The 22057-nt window shown below is 34.5% G+C and overlaps 1 protein-coding gene across 1 annotated transcript in view; it reads left to right on the top strand.

Moving 5' to 3' along the window:
• Positions 1 to 18688, top strand: part of LOC123527599 (YEATS domain-containing protein 4-like) — a 32541-nt gene extending 13853 nt beyond the window's left edge. The window contains exons 2-7 of the mRNA XM_053523484.1: positions 9318 to 9437; positions 11449 to 11515; positions 13953 to 14047; positions 16153 to 16245; positions 16646 to 16733; positions 18260 to 18688. Of these exons, the coding sequence (XP_053379459.1) occupies positions 9318 to 9437; positions 11449 to 11515; positions 13953 to 14047; positions 16153 to 16245; positions 16646 to 16733; positions 18260 to 18444 (648 nt within the window). The 3' untranslated portion in view covers positions 18445 to 18688. The remainder of the gene's footprint in view (positions 1 to 9317; positions 9438 to 11448; positions 11516 to 13952; positions 14048 to 16152; positions 16246 to 16645; positions 16734 to 18259) is intronic.
• The last annotated feature ends 3369 nt before the right edge of the window (positions 18689 to 22057 follow it).

Raw genomic sequence — 22057 nt, forward strand, 5'->3', positions numbered from 1 at the left:
CGATCGCGAAAAGTGTGACAAATATGAAAAAAACGAAAGCAAACATTAAAAATTCTTGATAAAATTTCATCTTTTCACCAGAACTATTCCATACTTATAATATCTGATTACTTAAAACATTTATATTTTAGTTTGCTCTAGCAAAATACGTCGGCAAAGATAATAAATTTGCGTAACGGCCGACCGGCTTATTTAATCGAATCAAGCACATAAAATAATTACTTTAAATTAACAACACATATTACACAATACAGCATAAGCTGTTACCGCTAATTAACAAGAGGTACAAACACGATAATCTGACGCTGCATTGTTTATCAATCATCTATATTACATACTGATGATAACCACGTGTCAGTCGCGCGTGGCGTGATTGACATCTGTCAGTAGCTAATTAACATACGACACTCCGCGTACTGTCATACTTACGCTGGTGTCGACAAACAGTATGAAGTTCACTGGGATTTTGATTGACAAGGGGCAGAGCTTTCGAACTCGTTACGCATCAAAGAGTATTACCGCGAGACAAGCAGACGCCCACGGCATATTATGTGCGGGTCAGATACGAGTTTTTATCGATTTTCGCTGGTCAAAACCGGAACCTCGGGGTCCACTGAACGCTCTTCTAACATTTTTCTACTATTTAGACTAAAGGTTTTCACACCCATTGAAAATTGTGAAAGACGGTCTGCAATTGTGAACGGGTCCGATATTCGGTCGGGAAAATCGCTGGGAGTAATCTCCATTGCTTTGTTTACGATTTTGGAGGGGGGAATTTCGGGGTTATTAATAAAACCCGGACCGGCCCGGCCCGGCCTAAACCACGGAAATACCCGATTCCGATTGTACGGAAACCACCGGAAACTTACGGACGGAAGGCTAATATAATTATGAATGGTATCGTGTCGATATCAACATAAATATTTAGAATTTAGAGAAAACACTGAACTTTATTATGCCTGTGAGGAATTTCTTTGATGAATGGGATAAGACTGCGTATTCTTTCTGGTTGCAAAACCGTCTTAATATAATTTGTAAACGTATATACAGAAAGTCGTTATAGATAGCGTTGTAATTAGTTCCCGAAATTTTGTATCGTTATCATAATATACTATTTTATAACCACGTTTTGTCCAAAAAGTTGTTATATTTCGAAGAAAGGAATTCCTCGCGGACCTCATAAAGTTCAGTGTATTCTTAGTTGTTTTTTTTTTTCTGTAGTTTTACTTCTACAATGTCAGCAAGAAATGACGGACACCGAAATAAGGCTTGGTCTATTAATCCATAATTTGCTTACTTTATAAACACAAACACGCACGCACGCACACACACAAAAGAGTTTTTGTTTCACATGTGCATGCCCAAGGTCTAAGTAATTCTTTGTGTCCGGTAACATGCCTAAAAAATAGGTAGTAAATAGGCAGGGGTTTTTATACTTTTTTATTCAATGAGACTTTCCAGAAATTATTTTTGTGTCAAAAAAATGAATACGAATAATTTCTAATATCACTGACAATTTTTAAAGCACAGAATGAGCAGTTTTTAAAACTTTTTATTAAAACGTTTTAAAAAATCTCAAAGACCATAAAAACATTTAGGGTCTTGTAAAAAATGGTTAGACATATCTTGCAAAACTTTGTAATTTATTTAGGTTGATTTGATATATTATTGTATACAGCATGCCCTTTCAGTCAGTTTGCTAGTGCTCGGCACTTTGGATACATAACAACAGAAGAATCGTTTGAGCCCGCTAATCATAATTTACCAATAAGACTGGAAAACGCAAAATAAAACTTTGAATGGATGTTGTTTCTTCAAATCTCACAAATTTCTTCATTAAGACTTTTTTTGTAAATTTATCGGTACCACAGTGTACTGCAGACGATTTACTCTAACACTGCTTACTTTACTATAGTCACGTGGCCAAACCGGAAGTGAACTGTACTTGGATCTATATTGAGCAGCTTTAATGCTGTCGCATTCTGAGTCCCTACGTTTTGTTGGTTTTTCATCGGTAGACCCAAACCTATTGTAATTACGCAAATTAAACTGTTGCTCTTTTTTATATACAGAGTAATTGTATAATATGACAGTATGCAGTTTTTTACGGAGGATCTGAGTGTAATTCTCCAGCTAAAATGGTTTGTTAAACTGTCCATGTGTGGCCAAATCCTTAAAGCATCTCAGAAAAGTTTTAACTTTACATATTGTTTCCAATTTTACGGTAAAGAAGTTGTAATGAGTGGGATTTTCCAAAAACAAGTTGCATCCTTCATAACTCGTTTAAATAATACTAAAAGTTGATCTTACCCGATATTACATTGTATTGAAAAGGTAAAATTCGTACTTCTTACGCAAATGGCGTCGAGAAATCACATTTTAGCTCAACCCTAAATATATATAGTTGTGACGTTTCTGTTTTTACGGAGATTAATTTAGTTTTGGGGGCGTCCATTATATTCAAAAAGTAATTATGTTTCATTTGATATAACAGGCCCATTGAAACCTATATATTTTAAAACGGAATGACTAAGTAGTGTGTTCTTTTTTTCACAAATACAATTATGATAAAAATTTATTGAATTATAATATGAGCGAAAAATACACAGGGGTCTCTTTCTTCGTTTTCGCTGTATTGTCTCAATTTTCTCCTACCTTATTTTCACGCGCAGCTATTGCACACTCAATTTTTACATACAAATGCTTGTATCTAAGGGAAAAATAAGTTAATCACCAAAAAACGTTAACAACAGCATAAATTTCATTTTAAGTATATTCTTATTTTGTTAGCCATTTTCGATTTCTTTCCGATCTTTATTATTACACGTGTATACCTGAATACATATTACACACAAATAGCGGCGTAATGAAAAACACTTCTTATTAAACATTTTACTGATCGTTCTCCATTCAGTATGTATCTTTTATTTTCTGAAAATGTTCCTGAAATGTTTTTGAATGAAATAAAATTATCTAATGACTACCAGGTTCATTTTCACGCTGCGGTGCTAGGAAAATTTTGACTGTGCGTATCAAAGTCTCGGCCAACTTAAAAGTCAGAGTTAGCCGGGAAGAATTATTTCCTGTTTTGGCCTTTTGGGATTTTAAGCCCATTTTCGTCAACATTTTATTGTACATTTACATTTTAAATACTAAACTTTTTCTGTACAGTAACTTACAACTGTCGCATTGAAAAATATTAGTCACGGATAGAGTGACCATACCGGACGCCAAACCTATCATCGCTCGATTGACTGTCAAACGCTCCAGCCCTTGTGACATAGACAAGAGATTATTGTCTACGAATCAGTTATATTTGAAGTTTTAAAACTGGAAATATTATATAAATATTGCATTCCTGAGAAGGTGATATGAAAAACGTTCACGGAGGCTCCAGCCGAGGTCTATATTGTTATTTCGAGAAATATAGTTTATTTTATTATACAGAAAAATTAATGAAATGACTTATTTAACATTAAAAAGTTATTACTTACCAAATAATGAAGACAGAATTAAGGAGGCTTTACTAGTAAGCACTTAGAAATTGTTGCAACTTTGCTGTATAACTAGAATGTGTCTGTAGGACACAGGGTTTGCTTTCGCCCCCCCCCCCCCCCCCCCACTGGTACATTTGTCACAAATAAGTGGCAATAATTCAAATGATTGCAGTCTTAATGGGGTATAGCCTCAACAAACATTTTATGAAAATGATTCATTATTCTAGGCGCTATACTTTTTGAGCCATGAGCATCACAAACAAAAAATCCACTATTCTGGCTATTTCAAGGGCCATAACTCTGTAATAAGAGCTAAGATTCTCAAGAAGAATGCTAAGTGTGCAAGGTCACATCACGATAAAGACTCCAGCAAGGTTTCCTGAATTTACATCAAATACTTTTTGAGCTAGGTATATAATTAGGTGAAAAAGTGCATTTTTTTACTATTTCAGGGGCCATAACTTTAAAAATAAGGGATGGAGCCAGCCAAAAAATTAGAAGTGTGCAAGTTAATATCATGATAAAGACTTATGAGAGTTTTCAACCATTTATATTAAATACTTTTTGAGCTAGATGTGTCACAAGGGGAAAATGTACATTTTTGACTATTTCAGGGGCCATAACTCTAAAAATAGGGGGCGGACCCAAATGAAAAATAGGAGGTGTGCAAATTCATATCATGATTAAGACTCATGCAAGGTTTTATGAATCTATATAAAATACTTTTTGAGCTAGGCATGTCAGAAGGTGAAAATGTGCATTTTTGACTACTTAAGGGGCCATAACTCTGAAAATTGGGGGCAGACTCAAATGAAAAATAAGAGATGCGCAAGTTCATATCATGATTAAGACTCATGCAAGGTTTCATGAATCTATATTAAATACTTTCTGAGCTAGGCGTGTCACAAGGTGAAAATGTGTATTTTTTACTATTTCGGGGGCCATAACTCTGAAAATAAGGGGTGGAGCCAGATGAAAAATAGGAGGTGCGCAAGTTCATATCATGATTAAGACTCATGCAAGGTTTCATGAATCTGTATCAAATACTTTTTGAGCTAGGCGTGTCACAAGGTCAAAATGTGCATTTCTGACTATTTCAGGGGCCATAACTCTGAAAATAGGGAGTGGAGCCAGACGAAAAAATAGGAGGTGCGCAAGTTCATATCATGATAAAGACTCATGCAAGGTTTCATCAATTTATATAAAATACTTTTCGAGCTAGGCGCGTCACGAACTTCGGACGGACGGACGCACGGATGCACGGACAAGACCAAATCTATATGCCCCCACCACTCATGTGGGGGGGGGGGGGCACAAAAAAGGCTTTTTGATAGGTATAGTCTTGAGGTTACATATCGCTGTATTTATGGGCATACTTCAACATAATCAGCACCAGTAACATTCGAAAAACGGCGATAACTACGAAACATATAATGAGAGCACTCATTTTCTTTGTAGTTAGTAGTTAGTTAATTTCCAATCTGATGGTGATAGTTTCAATTTAATATTTGATGAAAAATTGTTTTCAAAATTTTGCATGTAGAACAAATCCGATTATTCAAAAGCAGAAAAGAGAAATAGGCCGGGTTCACACATGTATGAACTCAAGATAAAGTAATTTAATCCTAAGTATAAATAAGCGCATCGTCTTTTAATCAGTACGAAAGTATCGATCTCTCATAGGGAGACATGAAATTATTGTTTTTATCATTAAATCTATATTTATAGTCCTTTCCATTGTTCTAGATGTAGTCACATGTTCAACGATAAAAACTCGTATTTTCTAGAAGGCGAAGCCAAAAACACGTATTGACTTCCAGCTGTGACGTCAATACGTTATTACGTTAAAACAATGTGACGTCGTATACAATTAACCACGAAAGATGACCTAAGGCTGCAGACATTTGTATCTAATGTTTATACTTATGAGTAGGCTGGATTTAATAATAAAACAATTGTCGCCTTTTATGTGTTGTCGATATTTATAGGTTATTAGCTTTGTTTCGGGAAATATGCACGAGTTCTTCAGCGGGAATATTGCGCGACTTTAGGAGCGCAATATTCTTCCGCTGAAGAACGAGTGCATATTTCCCGATGCAAAGATAATAACCTTTTTATTACATACGCATCTACATCTATAAATATTATGTAAATACCATAAATATGTTCAATAGCCTGAATAGGATTGACAATACTGAACTAAATAGAAAAAAATAGTGCAACAACAACACACTAAATTACGTCACGCACCCGATATGAAATTCAGGCGTCAGTGTATGGAAAAATATTGACGTTTTCGGTTCCAGTGTAACTTAACGGGAAATAGAAACGAGTATGTAATAAGTGGATTTATTGACCTGAAAAAGCGATATCAAGTCGATAATTTCGCCCGAGGTTGATATTGCTTTTATCAGGCCGATAAATCCACATATCGACCTCACCAAAAGGCAATAATTGTATATCACATTCGCAGAAATTGAACGATTTTGCGCACGAGATATAAAAACGCGTGGAAATATGATATATTTTTCAAGTTAAACTAATGGGAAAATTGCATTGGATATTGTGTGAGGTATAATAATTTAACATCTGAATTGCACACATTTGTAATCCATGCTTTAAAATGTTCATTTTAAAAACAAAAAAGTTAACATTCACGGTGTGAATAGTTGTATAAGCCGAGGCTGAAATAGTTCGTAGTCTGACCAGACTGGTTTTTTTTTTTAATTTTGTGTTAAAAAGATATGCTAGTATTATTTCAAATATAAAAGAAAGAGAAATCAAATATGATTAAAGTCTAAAAAAAAAAAAAATAATAATAAAAAAATAAAGTAAATTGTTAAAACACGAAAGTTCATTGCTATCATTACTCTCCTATTTATCCATATTAGATATATACCGCTTTTTATTGTTTTGTTTTAAACAGACTGAGCGGGCATGTTTCGGGGGTCCGGGTTCAAAACTTTGCGAAAAAATTTGGAAACGACACCGATCTTTCATATCTTATACTCCAGTTCATTCATTTCTACAACTTACCGTAACCCCGGGTGTCATCTCCATACATATCACCCGGATTTGTTTAAAGCTAAATCATATGATTTATCATTTGAGCAAAATTTTATGACATTTTTTTTCAGTTTTCTTGTATTTCAGGAACAAAAGACCTATTACATAGAGTTATACCCCTTCTGGAAATGTTTACTTTGATACCTTTTATGAAATTTTGTAATTGCCTCCCTTTAATATGAAAAAAAATGTAAAAAGTGGACTATTCTTTTAGCTTTTGATATAATTTGTAGTTTCATATTCAAATTTGAATACTTCAACAACCTGAAACAAATGGCAAGTATGAAAACAGCGCATAGCTTCGAAGTTCATCTATTTCCGATCTATCTTGGATGCGCAACCGAGACAGGCAAAGGGAGTATAATAATAATTTCATAAACTTATATTTCTAGTTAATTTTGGCAAAATGTGTACTTATCAATGCAAATCTTTGACAACCTTAATATAAGAGTGTTTATATTCAAATTATGTTCCCTAAGGCAAGATATATTTATTAAATTAATACTTATGCTAAAACGTTATCTTGGTTGGGCAACCAAATTTTATAAATACTTCCAGTGCACGGTATAGGCTTCTTCGCCGTAGTACACAACCTAGTGTCACATCGTTAGGTGTGAAATAACGACGTACCATTAACTAGCATGTCAAGTTCTGTTGAAAGTATCCTGCAAACTGCTATCTCATGTCTGTACGGTACACAAAATGACACATCGACTGCCGAACGTATTACTTCTTTGATTGAGTGTGATTCAAATATCTTGTTATCTTAGGTCTTTGCTTATGTCAAGTGCAATACTTCATCAAACATACGTTTCATCAATATTAAATACTTTACTTGTACTTTTGTAATAATGAAATAGAATACACATAAATTTGCCTTCATTAAGATGACGGTATAACCATTCGTAATTATATTAGCCTTCCGTCCGTAAGTTTCCGGTGGTTTCCGTACAATCGGAATCAGGTATTTCCGTGGTTTGGGCCGGGCCGGGCCGGTCCGGGTTTTATTAATAACCGAATTTCGGACGTAGGGGAATTTCGCCTGCGGTAGGGGAAATCCTTGGCTGTGGGGGAAATCCTCGGCTGGGGGACGAGGCCGATATTCGGCCTCTGCTATAGAATAAAAAAAAACCCTGTTGTCGTAATTATACATCAAAATTGCATGTTGAAAACTAAATATTAACTAAACTACTGTTTTTAAGTGACTCTCCAGTATTGATGGTTAAGTTTTATTTGGAATTTTAACTTGAAGTTATAATAGCAAATTTGCAATCCAAATTTCAATCTCAAACTGAGCCGACACCAAAAACACATTTTGTGAACAATGAGCCAAAGTTATGGTTCTTGATTTAATCTAAAATATGCAGAAAAGTCCAAATAGCTTGTGTCGTACCAATCTAACATGTATTTAACCTAGTAGAGTCAAGAAACTACAAGAGTTTTGTTCAGCTTGTGCACCCGGAGTTTTGTTTAGGATTTCACAAAGTTAGACTAGAGTTGTGGCCCTTGACTCTATAAGGCCTAAAAGAAGGATTTCCCACCTGTTTTTACTGGTAATTCCCATACTGGGAAATACTCCTAAAATTGAAAAGTGGGAAATGATAAATGACTTCAAACTCAGAAGAAAATGCTACTTAGTGGACAAAAACCTCAAATAACTGAGTAATAATTAATATTTACATGAACACATATAGGAGTAACATACTGTAAAAGTACTTTACACATGTATGCATACAAATATAATAAAGAACACTGAACATTGGAAAATGGACTTTCAGTTTTAAATAGTCATGTTCAGCCATCATCATTTTTGATAATACATGTATTATGTTCTTATGCTTGTTAAATACAGCCAAACTTTGTTCACCAACAAAATTGTTCAAATTATTAGTAGTCCCTATCATGAAGAATTATATTGGGGTTTTGCTGGGATCTGACTATGAGTTAGAGTGAAGAGTGGCATTTGAATGATCCCAGTTCAAGTGAACAGAGTTAGACTGAAGTAGTAAACAGTATCAACATAAAAAGTGTACAGTAATATAAGCTGTAAAAGAGATTAAGATGATAGCAGCCAGCTGACACAGATTTTTAGACACATTACTCAGTATTTAAATGTCTCAGACTTAAAATTGTTGCCCCCCACAACATCATCATCCAATGTACATGTAGTATCCTAACCCCTTACAGTTACCCCCAACATGATATCGCTATGTAGCGAATGACATACTTTGCAATATTCCTTTTCAAGAGAATATATACGATCATTTCAATTAAAAGGAAACCAGTCTTAAAGGTCTATAATTTTTTCATCGAATGTCATCCTGAAAATTGCTTAAAGAAGGTGATTATGGATAGAAACACTCCAAAGGTGCTTAGGTTGAAAATATTCACACGTTGAAGGACATAATTATATAGCCTTACTATACTAGGTTTACTTTAACATGAACACGTATACATTAACTACAGATAAGAAAAGCTTTGGCTTTGATAGTTTGATACTTTTTCTAGTTTTGACCAAGAGGCCTCTAAAGTTCCCAGAAGCAAAGGGTATTGGTCGTCTTCTCAAACTACTGGGGAGAAAGGTAAAATTACAGGGTGGCACCACAAGAAGTCCCTCACTGAGCTTCTAAGCAAAAATATCTTTGATTAATGATGTATGTATTAAAGAATGCGCTGATCTAATTTCCCAAAATGAGTTGAGAGCTCTGAATGTAGCGACTTGAAAAATAATTTGTGTTTTAATTATTATGGCAGGGTGTGACGATATTGAAACCTATTGTGTATGGAAACATAGCAAGATATTTTGGCAAGAAACGAGAGGAGGATGGACACACCCATCAGTGGACAGTGTATCTGAAACCATTCAAAAATGAAGTAAGTCTTCCATTTATTAAAACTTACAGCAAAGAAATTAGAAATTCTGTATCTTCTGCATAGTGAACTAACTTGTTAGTGTTTTCCCAGCTTAAAAGTATATTGTTATGCATGGATGTAAATTAAGCACAGTGAAAGACCACTTGTCTTAAAATGAAATATATTATACACTCAGCCTTTTCATGTATTATTTTCTTCTAGCGTCATTTTGTTATTGAATGTGAAACTTGAAACCACTGTATGTCAGATTGTTAGTCATTACCTGCAATACCTGTAAAAATTCCATATTCACTTTTGAATGTTATCTAGTACACCAGTGCTAATTCAGTTTATCAGATTAAAATTTATTAACCCATAAATTATCATGCTGGACAGCGGACACAAATGATTCTGCCTTTGCAGCCAGTGCAGATCATGATCAGCCTGCACTGTTTGCCATTCAGTCAGTATCTTTTTGGTATGCACCTCTTTTAACAGTGAATGGTACTGTCCAAATTGAAATAATAGATAATTTCATTATAGAAGATTAGCGGGGTAAGGCTTAAAATTTATTAAGAGTTTTTAATCGTCCAATAGTAAACTACAGAATCAATTCAATTTAAAACAAGATATATAATGTGTGAAGTCTGCATTTTGTAATTTTTTCTGCAGCTGTGTGAAAAAAGTGCAATTTTAAATTGTGAAATGCCGAACATTCACCTCTTTTGTGAAAAGGAAAAACAGATTTTTGATATAATAGAAAATTATTTTGTCTGCAGGCAAGACAGTGGAGTGGTTACAAGGTTAATTCCTTTGTAAGGCCAAATTTCTAGACATTTTGACATCCTGTAATTTTTTAAAGGTTTATATGGCCAATGTCATTTGTCCTAAACACAGGCACGGGTCCAGTGTACATTTTTTGTTTAATATAATTTTTTTTCAAACAAATATACTTTATATATGTTAGTCAAATGAAAAAAAACGTCGATGGCAAAATATCCGGTAATAGTGTCATATACATTGAAAAGGTGAACTATGCAAGCGTAACGCTATGGGAAGCTACTTGGCAAACTTGTGGAACATTTTAAAATGAGAGTTTATACACTTGCAGTCGCTACCTGCATGATTGCACCTTCGACACATTTTAAGCTATCCATAAATACTAAACTGACCCCATAAATTGCTTTGAAATACACAGAACAAGTCTCTAGGAGCGAAATATTTCAAATATCCCCGGCGATTTCAGCTGCCAAACGAAGTGATAAAAACCAGGAACACGTCTGCTATCCGGAATGAAATCACCGGGGATAACTGAAATATTTCGCTCGTAGAGACTTGTACTGTGTTTTTCAAAGTAATTTATGGGGTCAGTTTAGCATTTATGGAAGGCTTTAAATGTTTCCAAGGTGTGATCATGCAGGTAGTGGCTGCAAGTGTATAAACTCCGATTTTGAAATGTTCCACAAGTTTGCCGAGTAGCTTCCCATAGCGTTACGCTCGCATAGTTCACCTTTTCAATGTATATGACACTATTACCGGATTTTTTGCCATCGACTTCTTTTTCATTTGACTAACATATACAAAGTATATTTGTTTGAAAAAAAATTATATTAAACAAAAAATGTACACTGGACCCGTGCCTGTGGTCCTAAACTTAAGACCAAATCACTGCTATGATGAAATCCAGGAACAATTGAATGACACCAGTCTCTTACATAACTGAAACGAAAAAAGTATACGAAACTCACTAAAATGAACATGAGAAAACTGTAAATGCAAAACATGTCCCGTGTATATGATTTTTAATAAATTGTTAGACACCAGTGGCCGTAATATATATATATATATATATACGAATAGTTTTAAGTGTTGTTATTGTAATATATAAACGTGTGTACTGATTATGCATGTATGTACATAATTATACATTCTCATCCGTCAGATGTTCGTCAAAATCCCGAGACGAACCGGGGAATCACGGTAGACCTCTGGTATGCGAGAATGATAATTATAGTGGAATAATTCTTTTCAGGACATGACAACATATGTGAAGAAAGTTACGTTCAAACTTCATGAAAGTTACCCCAATCCTACAAGAGGTTTGTATAACTTTTTCCTGCCTTCTGTCTTTACTGAAAAGTTCATCTGTAATTGAAACAAACTTCCACTGCATACTAATAAAACTTTTAAGTCGTTTTCGTTTTTTTTAAAAAGTAAAATAGTTATGAAAAACACTGTTTTAATTATAACAGGTTTTTTTAGCTCACCTGTCACATAGTGACAAGGTGAGCTTTTGTGATCACGCAGTGTCCGTCGTCCGTCCGTCCGTCCGTCCGTAAACTTTTGCTTGTGACCACTCTAGAGGTCACACTTTTTGTGGGATCTTTATGAAAGTTGGTCAGAATGTTCATCTTGATGATATCTAGGTCAAGTTCGAAACTGGGTCACGTGCCATCAAAAACTAGGTCAGTAGATCTAAAAATAGAAAAACCTTGTGACCTCTCTAGAGGCCATATATTTCACAAGATCTTCATGAAAATTGGTCAGAATGTTCAGCTTGATGATATCTAGGTCATGTTCGAAACTGGGTCACGTGCCATCAAAAACTAGGTCAGTAGGTCTAAAAATAGAAAAACCTTGTGACCTCTCTAGAGGCCATATATTTCACAAGATCTTCATGAAAATTGGTCAGAACGTTCATCTTGATGATATCTAGGTCAAGTTCGAAAGTGGGTCACGTGCCCTCAAAAACTAGGTCAGTAGGTCAAATAATAGAAAAACCTTGTGACCTCTCTAAAGGCCATATTTTTCATGGGATCTGTATGAAAGTTGGTCTGAATGTTTACCTTGATGATATCTAGGTCTGTTTCAAAAGTGGGTCACGTGCGTTGAAAAACTAGGTCAGTAGGTCAAATAATAGAAAAACCTTGTGACCTCTCTAGAGGCCATATTTTTCATGGGATCTGTATGAAAGTTGGTCTGAATATTCATCTTGATGATATCTAGGTCAATTTCTAAAGTGGGTCACGTGCCTTCAAAAACTAGGTCAGTAGGTCAAATAATAGAAAAACCTTGTGACCTCTCTAAAGGCCATATTTTTCATGGGATCTGTATGAAAGTTGGTCTGAATGTTCATCTTGATGATAGCTAGGTCAAGTTCGAAACAGGGTCATGTGCGGTCAAAAACTAGGTCAGTAGGTCTAAAAATAGAAAAACCTTGTGACCTCTCTAGAGGCCATACTTATGAATGGACCTCCATAAAAATTGGTCAGAATGTTCATCTTGATGATATCTAGGTCAAGTTTGAAAGTGGGTCATGTGCCATCAAAAAGTAGGTCAGTAGGTCAAATAATGAAAAAACGTTGTGACCTCTCTAGAGGCCATATTTTTCATGGGGTCTGTATGAAAGTTGGTCTGAATGTTTATCTTGATGATATATAGGTCAAGTTTGAAACTGGGTCAACTGCGATCAAAAACTAGGTCAGTAGGTCTTGAAATAGAAAAACCTTGTGACCTCTCTAGAGGCCATACTTGTGAATGGATCTTCATGAAGATTGGTCAGAATGTTCACCTTGATGATATCTAGATCAGGTTTGAAACTGGGTCACGTGCCTTAAAAAACTAGGTCAGTAGGTCAAATAATAAAAAAACCTTGTGACCTCTCTAGAGGCCATACTTTTCATGGGATCTGTATGAAAGTTGGTCTGAAGGTTCATCTTGATGATATCTAGGTCAAGTTTGAAACTGGGTCAACTGCGGTCAAAAACTAGGTCAGTAGGTCTAAAATTATTAAAATCTTTTGACCTCTCTAGAGGCCATATTTTTCAATGGATCTTCATGAAAATTGATCTGAATGTTCACCTTGATGATATCTAGGTCAGTTTTGAAACTGGGTCACGTGCGGTCAAAAACTAGGCCAGTAGGTATATAAAAATAGAAAAACCTTGTGACCTCTCTGGAGGCCATATTTTTCATGAGATCTTCATGAAAATTAGTGAGAATGTTCACCTTGATGATATCTAGGTCAAGTTCAAAACAGGGTCAATAGGTCAAATAATAGAAAAACCTTGTGACCTCTCGGAGACCATATTTTTCAATGGATCTTCATGAAAATTGGTCAGAATTTTTATCTTGATAATATCTAGGTCAAGTTCAAAACTGGGTCACATGAGCTCAAAAACTAGGTCACTATGTCAAATAATAGAAAAAACGACATCATACTCAAAACTGGGTCATGTGGGAAGAGGTGAGCGATTCAGGACCATCATGGTCCTCTTGTTTTACTTTAGTTGTTATGACATGTTTAGTTTTTATGACATGGATATATTTTGTTATGACATATTTCCCCTAACAGGTCCTTCCAACATTTCCCAAAACATCTGAAAAAACACTAGAATTCTTTCAGACTATTCTTCTATTTGATACCCTCTTCTGTGGAGATGTATTTAATATTTTCAGTGTACATGTATATGAGCCTCTTCTATTTAGTTTCAAGTTTAATTATGTCAGAATGCCTTGTATCGTTTTGTATTACAGTGGTTCTCAAGCCACCATATGAAGTTACAGAGACAGGTTGGGGTGAATTTGAAGTCATAATCAAAATATACTTTAATGATCCACATGAAAGACCAGTAAGTATACATGCCTATCTGATAGTCTCGCCGCCTGCCATATTTACCCATCTAAAAGACAATCCTTCTTTAACCTTTACCTGCTAAATTTCTATAATGGACTGCTCCATCATTTAATTTGGTCAAAACCAACCATCATTCGAAGGGATGTTTACTGTTCACCTAAACTTAAATGACAGGTGAACAGTTCTGACCTTGATCAGTCTGCACAGACTTGCAGGCTGATCTTGGTCTGCGCTGGTCGCAAAGGCAGAGTCACTTGACGCCAGCTGGCTAAAGGTTAAAGCAGGCTCCTTCAGTTAATTAAAAATTTGGCAGTATTTTGCAGACGGTAATAAATACTTCACAGCAATGACATTGACTCTCTTATAAGATGAGACAACACATGAAGTCTGATTTTTAAAGGAGAAAAGCTCATCTTATAGGCGAATAAATAAGGCATTTATGAAGCCTCAATTTGGATTACCGTATATTGATAGTTTAATATAAAGTTTATAATTTTATGCTATACAGATTTATAAACGGTTAGTTGTGAAAAAAACATTTGGAGGTTATTTTAATCATGCTGTGTAATTTAATTAAATCTGGATCTTGTCGCTTTAAATGAGTCATGTATATGATGTCATGTATATGTAGAGTTCAACCAATCAACATACTTTAGCTTTTAGCCTAATGATGACAAGTGATTCTGCGTTTGTGACCAGTGCAGACCAAGAGTAGCCAGCATATCCATACAGACTTATCATGGTCTGCACCTTTCAATTAATAAATTTTCAGTTAACACCGCTTTGAATAAATACCAATAATATTTTGGTATTATATCTGAATTGAAAGATGGACAAGTATATTTTTGAAATTTAGCAGGTTAAAGATTAGGGCCCGATCTCATTTCAGCTTGGCTATTGTACCACGTTTTCTGCTCTTAAATTGTTCGCATTTGCAACAGTGTGTGTAAACTTAAATATAAAGCCTTCCTGAAGGAATTATTAGTTTTGTATAAAACGGCAGCTTATCTAGTACTCGGGTTATGCCATTTACTCGCCATATACACATGTTTTAGTCAGTAATGTCAATGATAAGTATCTTAGTCCATCTTTAAGAATGGTATCAAGAAGACGAATGAAAAATCTGTTAGAAGATCCTTTTGAAGCATAGAATACAACCAAGCAAAATAATAGCAGACTCGGTTTGATCGAGTCTGTTCATGAGAGGTAATGAAATGTACCACACACGTCATGCCCTCTAGCACCAGCTTAAGCAGTTATTGAGTGTACTCTATGTTCCCAAAGGACTAGGAAATGTAACAACACAGTCCAAGTACAGGGAGACTTAACATCCACCTTAAAATTAAGATACTGTAAACCTAGAATGGTTTCACGCTATTTAAGTCAGCGACTTTCGCGGTTGATGTGTATCCGCGAAGTTTTGTAGCCGCGAACCAGCCATTTTATCTTCTAAGCCATTAATAAAAACCTTCTTGGCACCTGAAAAGTTTGACATGATATTTTTTATTAATTGAGATGTTTTAATAATGTAGAAATTTCTTATTATAGAATATTTATATTATACACTTACATCACAGATAAAGTAATTTCAGCAAACATGTGATACAAACAAAAACATCGTCTATGGGACAATATGCATACATTTATTTTAGCGGAAATAGGCAATTATGTTAAACACTGACAATAGTAAAATATTTGTTTGAGTTGGGCTATGTTACCATATCAGAAATAAATGATATTGTTAAAACACTGTTACCTAAACAAAATTGATCACAAAAAATCTGTATAGACATACTGGTATGCTTTCTTGTACTATTATACAGTGATTTGTGATTACAAACGGTATATTCTGGAATGTAAATTTCCCTTACGGTCACAAAGTAAGGTAGATTGAGAATGTGTTAAGGATAAGTAACCAACTACCACGACCATTTGTTATGTGCTTAAGCTATTAAGTGTTAGCGTATTTTGTGACCAGCGTATTCCGCGAATCTTTGTATCCGCTAAATCGTCTGTCGTCATAAAAATGCAAAATATAGTGTTCGCGAACATTTCTAGGTTTACAGTACAAATGCTATAAAAATATTTTGTGTTTTGTAGGTGACCGTGTACCATTTACTGAAGTTATTCCAGAGTGAAACAGATATAATGCTGGGCAAGAAATCACTGGTGTCAGAATTCTATGATGAACTGGTTGGTGTATTAATTTTACTTTCATCACATAATATGTATATAAATTTCTCATCATTTCATTATAGACAATTATTCTGAGTTTCATGAAGGTCAAAAGGATAACATTGTCTATAGAATGTTAACTATTTTCTGTTGTTTAACCTCGTGTCCTAGTGGCCGAACTCATCTTAGATTTTACAGACTCTGACCATGTTTCTTTATAATTGGGTCAAGATTTTGGCTTCTAAGTGTGTAAGATGATGCACACTGTAGGAGGAACACAGGGTCATAACAACAGCTCACCATCGGTGTTGTGCTCAGAAGAGCTAAAATATTTCAAAGTAAACTTGTATTTGCGAAATATTAAACCTAAGATGTGTTGATTCTAAAATATTGTATAGACTTTAAACATATTTTTCAGGTGTTCAATGACCCAACAATCATGATGCAGCATCTTCTGAATGGGACCAGATCTCTGTCAATAGGAGCTTATAAACATGATACAGATTGTAAGCTTCTACTGATTATGATTCAGAGCTTCTGATTCATTACTTAAATGACATTGAAAACATGTTGTGATTTTACAAGTCATCCAGAATAATGTGACGAGATGAACTTAGGCTTGTTCTCATAAAAGTTCTTAATTTTAGATCACCATAAAACAGCTTGTGTTGCTGAATGAAGAAATGTATTAGAAATCTGTCCTGTAATTCTTGCGATACAAAATTTTATTTTCAAGTTGGGTTAAAACTTGGCATATAGAAGGAGCAGTTTTAGATATTTCATTGTAATTTTTTAAGAATTGCAGTTTAAAAGACGGGTACTTTTGCTGTTTGACTTTTAGCAATTTGCAGGAAAGGTCATTCTTCAGTGTAAACCGTCACAAAACCTTTAGCAATATGACCAAAATTCTTAAAACCTGAAAATTTATCAATACCCCTATCTATAGACATTGATAAAAAATTCAGTGTTAAACAAACATCTTTTTTAGCTTATCTGATTTTTTGAAGGAAAAAAAAAGATTAGTTATTGTAGTTACTGTCATCACTTGATTGGGGTCGGCGTTGTGTGGTTAAGTTTTATGTTTAGGTCAGCTTTTCTCCTAAACTATCAAAGCTATTGATTTGAAACTTACAACACTTGTTCACCATCATAAGCTGACCCTGTACAGCAAGAAACATAACTCCATCCTGCTTTTTGCAAGATTTATGGCCCCTTTTGTACTTAGAAAATATGAGATGTCTTGGTTAAGTTTTATGTTTAGGTCAATTTTCCTCCTAAACTATCAAAGCTATTGCTTTGAAACTTACAACTCATGTTCACCATCATAAGCTGACCCTGTACATCAAAAAACATAACTCCATCCTGCTTTTTGCAAGAATTATTGCTCCTTTTGGACTTAGAAAATCGGTTTTCTTTGTTAAGTTTTATGTTAAGGTCAGCTTTTCTCTTAAACTATCAAAGCAATGGCTTTGAAACTTGCAACACTTGGTCACCATCATAAGCTGACCCTGTGCATCAAGACACAAGAATTATGGCCCCTTTTGGACTTAGAAAATATCAGATTTCTTGGTTAAGTTTTATGTTTAGGTCAACTTTTTCTCTTAAACTATCAAAGCTATTGCTTTGAAACTTGCAACACTTGTTCGCCATCATAACCTGACCCTGTACATCAAGAAATGTAACTCCATCCTGCTTTTTTCAATAATTTTAGTCCCTTTTGGACTTAAAAAATCAGTTTTCTTTGTTGAGTATTATGTTTAAGTCAGCTTTGCTCATAAACTATCAAAGCTATTGCTTTAAAACTTGCAACAGTTTTTCACCATCATAAGCAGACGCTGTACATCAAGAAACATAACTCTGTCCTGCTTTTTGCAAGAATGATGACCCTTTTTAGAATGAGAAAATCATGGGTAGGACAGTATTTCTACTATACAAAAAAATCAGATGAGCGTCAGCACCCGCAAGGCGGTAAACTTGTTTCACCTTAGAATTTCATCTTATGAATTATGAAATGTTTTATTCTCATTTTAAGTTGAAGAAAAGAAAGAGAAGACTTTAATCAAAATACAGAATGCCAAGAGGAAGATTCGATACGAGATCACAGAGCTGAACGAAAGGCTTAAACAGAAAAAACAGACTATACAGAAACTGAAAGATGAAATATCCAAGCTAGATACACCTGCAACAGACATAACACATACTGAAACATTGACTTGATCCTAGTTTGCGTTTTATTGTGGAACATGTAAATACTATTCTGGTTTGGAATGTACGTACAAGTATACCAGAAGTTGATGTGTAGTGGAAGAAAAGGCAAACATTGTTGAATTGGTAAATGCTGTAGACATTATGTCGGTGAAAATTCTAGAATTTACGGACACTAGAGAAACTTTTTAACGAAATATATGATCATTTTATGAAATGAATGGGAAAAAGAGCAGTTAACCCATATCATGCTTGACACGATTGATTCTGCCTATGCGGCCAGTGTATATCCACGCAGTCATGATCTTCACTGTTCAATATTCAGTCATTATTTTTTGGTAATCACCCCTTTTTAACAGTTAATGGTATTGTCCAAAATGAAAGATTGACTAGTTCATTATAGAAATTTAGCAGGATAAGGATTAAGGGTAATTTTTTAGTTGAAGTTTCTATATACATTGTGTAACACGTTGCAACAAATGACAAGTAGGGAAAAATGAACAAATTAAAGAAAGAGTTTAAAAAATGATGGCCTCTGTTCTAGTTAAAACACACAAATTTCCTTTGCTATTTGTAGTGAAGTAGTATAAAAACAGGAAATAATCTGATAAGATATTTTGTTGAATATTACTGTAAATGAAATATATACATGTAGCAAATTTTGTCTGAAAAAGTTGCAATTTTGATACACTTCAAAACTGATTAATGTGAGAAGAGTACACACTACTGGGTTCCTCAGTGGCTGAGCAGTTAAGGTGGCTTACTTTGAATTACTTGCCCGTCACTGATTTGGGTTTGAAACTTCCCTTGGAGTGCAGAATTTATGTGAGAATGTCATATAAGTTGCTTATGGAAGGTCTGTAGCTCTTCTACGATGTCTGCATCCCCACCAAGTGACTGAAATAATGCTCAGTGATGCACCTTGGGTCAAGTTCCGATAATTTAAACCGAGTCAATACGACCCCTAAGAACAAAAGCATACAAAACTAAAGCTAGAGTGGATTACATAACAATGACAATATATCTATACTTTTACATTTATTGCTTTTTTTTATCTTGGTTAAGAATTTAAACAATATACAGTCCTTAGCTATATGGCACGTATTGCAGGATACTGGATATATGCATCTTATGCCTAAACAAAAATTGTTTGTTTCTGGTAACATGCCCCAAAAAACAGGGTAGGCAGATAGGAAATTTTTATTTTTTTTATTTGTTTTAGAATGAAGAAAGAGCAAAGTATAAAAAAAAAAATAGTAAAAAAAATTTCCAATGTCCGAAAAACATTTAGGGTCTTGGCAAATTTTTAGGATAGGTCGGGATGCCTGAAACAAACAATTTTTTTTAAGGCCTTACTAGTTTGAAATGTTTCATTTACACACTCTGTGATGCAGACTTGTGACATACAATGCTTAAGGTATTAGGCCCATAATAGAGTACCTCCTTTTTGAAGAGTATTCAATTCCTACCATAAACCTACTTTGACAGCAATTTTCAGGGGGGCGTAGGTTCAAGCCCTACTGGGACCAAATTTTTTTTTCCCTTGTTTTCCTTTTCTTCTAGTAAGTTTTTACTTCTTTCAAGACTTGTTATTGATTTATTGTACAAAAATGGAAAAAAATCATTTGATATGCGATTTCTTGCTGTTAAAAGTGACTTTACCTCTAAAACAGAAGGGGTAGAGTTAGACATCTTTGAAATACTGAGTTACATGCGGTAAAAGTGCGGTATTTTGCCGTCATCTTTTAGATTACATATTGTGGAAGAAATGTAGGTAGGTTTTACTTCTACCCCAAGGTTATTTTTGAATGAAGTGAGCAAAATTCAAAACAGACCCGCAGGATTCGACCATAATTTTTCAATATTGGAGTTGGAATTCTGTCTCATTAAATCCGTTTACTCGAGGCACCCTAGAAAAAATGATATTGACAGTTTTTATTTTAGGTTTTATGATTGTTTACCAATAGTTTGATGATTCTTTCATAAAAAATAATGGAATAATAAATTCTCTGAAAACGTTTTGGATAAAGGCCACCACTTTGAAATTTGTCTCTACTTGAGCTTTAGGAAATACCATAAATTACACAAAATTTATAAAAAACGGCACGGTAAAAGTTTTTAAAAAATTGCATATAAGTGCGAAGCACGGTCAACTGTAAGAATATACCAAGCAAATGCCATTTTTTAAACATTACTATTAGGGGCCTAATACCTTAAACATCACATTTTATATCAAAAATAGATCATCAGTCCTATAATAGTAACAAGTAAATTTTACTTTGATCTCTACATCCATTCATGTGTATGTCTTTGAGTAGAAAACTAAGTACGAATAATAATTAAGTCTAATGAAAATTTTCCCAGCTTGTCTCAAATTGCAGTCTTTTGAATAGGGATATAACAGATGCATATCAGAACAAATATCGAAATCTTTTCAAGTACCTGTACTTTTTCAAGTATAAAATGTCGTCCTCGAGACTGCATCTAGGATATTTATATTACTGACTTGTAGAAAAAAAATATTTCAAATAACACTTAACAGTAACAAAAAATCTATGACTGGAAATGACCCATTTACAATAGAAATATTTATGTATAGCAAAAAAATGACCAAACAAAAACAAACATGATTGTCTTAAGGATTATTTGAGAATTTTGTAACAGATCTGATTGGTTAAATATTTTGGCAATATTTCAGTTATGTAAGAACAACCAAGTCCCCTCCCTACTCTCCCCCCCCACCCCCCCACCTCCCCACAACCCCAAGGTTTTTCCCCCAGTAAGGATTCAGTGGCTAGGTTCTGCCCCCATCAGTCAGTTTTTTTACCTCCTAACGTTTTGCAACTTCAAAAGAAAAACTGGCTAGTTAGCTTTTATATCCTGGCATGAATCCAGACACAACAGTCTAATGTTTGAAATTCAGTATGATGTCTCAAATTAATTTGACCATAATATTTTTTATGAGGGTGTGACAGATTAATCGTTCTAGACAAATATATCTTAACTGATCTGACAGACATATTACACAATAATGCATTTTTTTGGGAGAATATAAAGATCCCATAAGCAACATGGACTATGTAGTCACTATTTAACAAGTGATATAGTGGGGACGGGGGTGGGGTGAGGAAACATCAGAAAATGGTAGAAAAAAAGACAACTAGCCTCATTTTTCCCTGAGGAAGAAACCAAATTACAATTCTGCCAACAATTGATTGTTTTTTGCTTCCAAGTAAAAACTTCACCGCATGAATCAGGGATAAACTACTTTCCACTTTTCAAATCCTTGCTAGGAACATTATTTTTCAACCTTGGTATATGAACCTGCGTCATGTCCCAAAACAGACAAACTGTATTTCACAAATTCTTCACATTGTTGACCATGCAATCGCTAAATGAAGTCTATACAAAAATGATCCAATGAACAGTATTTACAAAACCATGAAATGACTCGCACAACTCCTAACTTCAAATTGCTAAATCTTTTTTTTATTATAAGATGTGCCTACCATTCTCGCATGGCCAATGTACATAAATTTACAACAGTCCTATAATATCACTGTAATTCAACAATTTTACAAAATGATGCATATTACATTCACTGGTATTTAATAACAAAAACACA

The sequence above is a fragment of the Mercenaria mercenaria genome, chromosome 14 (genome assembly GCF_021730395.1).
Source record: "Mercenaria mercenaria strain notata chromosome 14, MADL_Memer_1, whole genome shotgun sequence".
In the NCBI taxonomy this organism is placed as follows: Eukaryota; Metazoa; Mollusca; class Bivalvia; order Venerida; family Veneridae; genus Mercenaria; species Mercenaria mercenaria.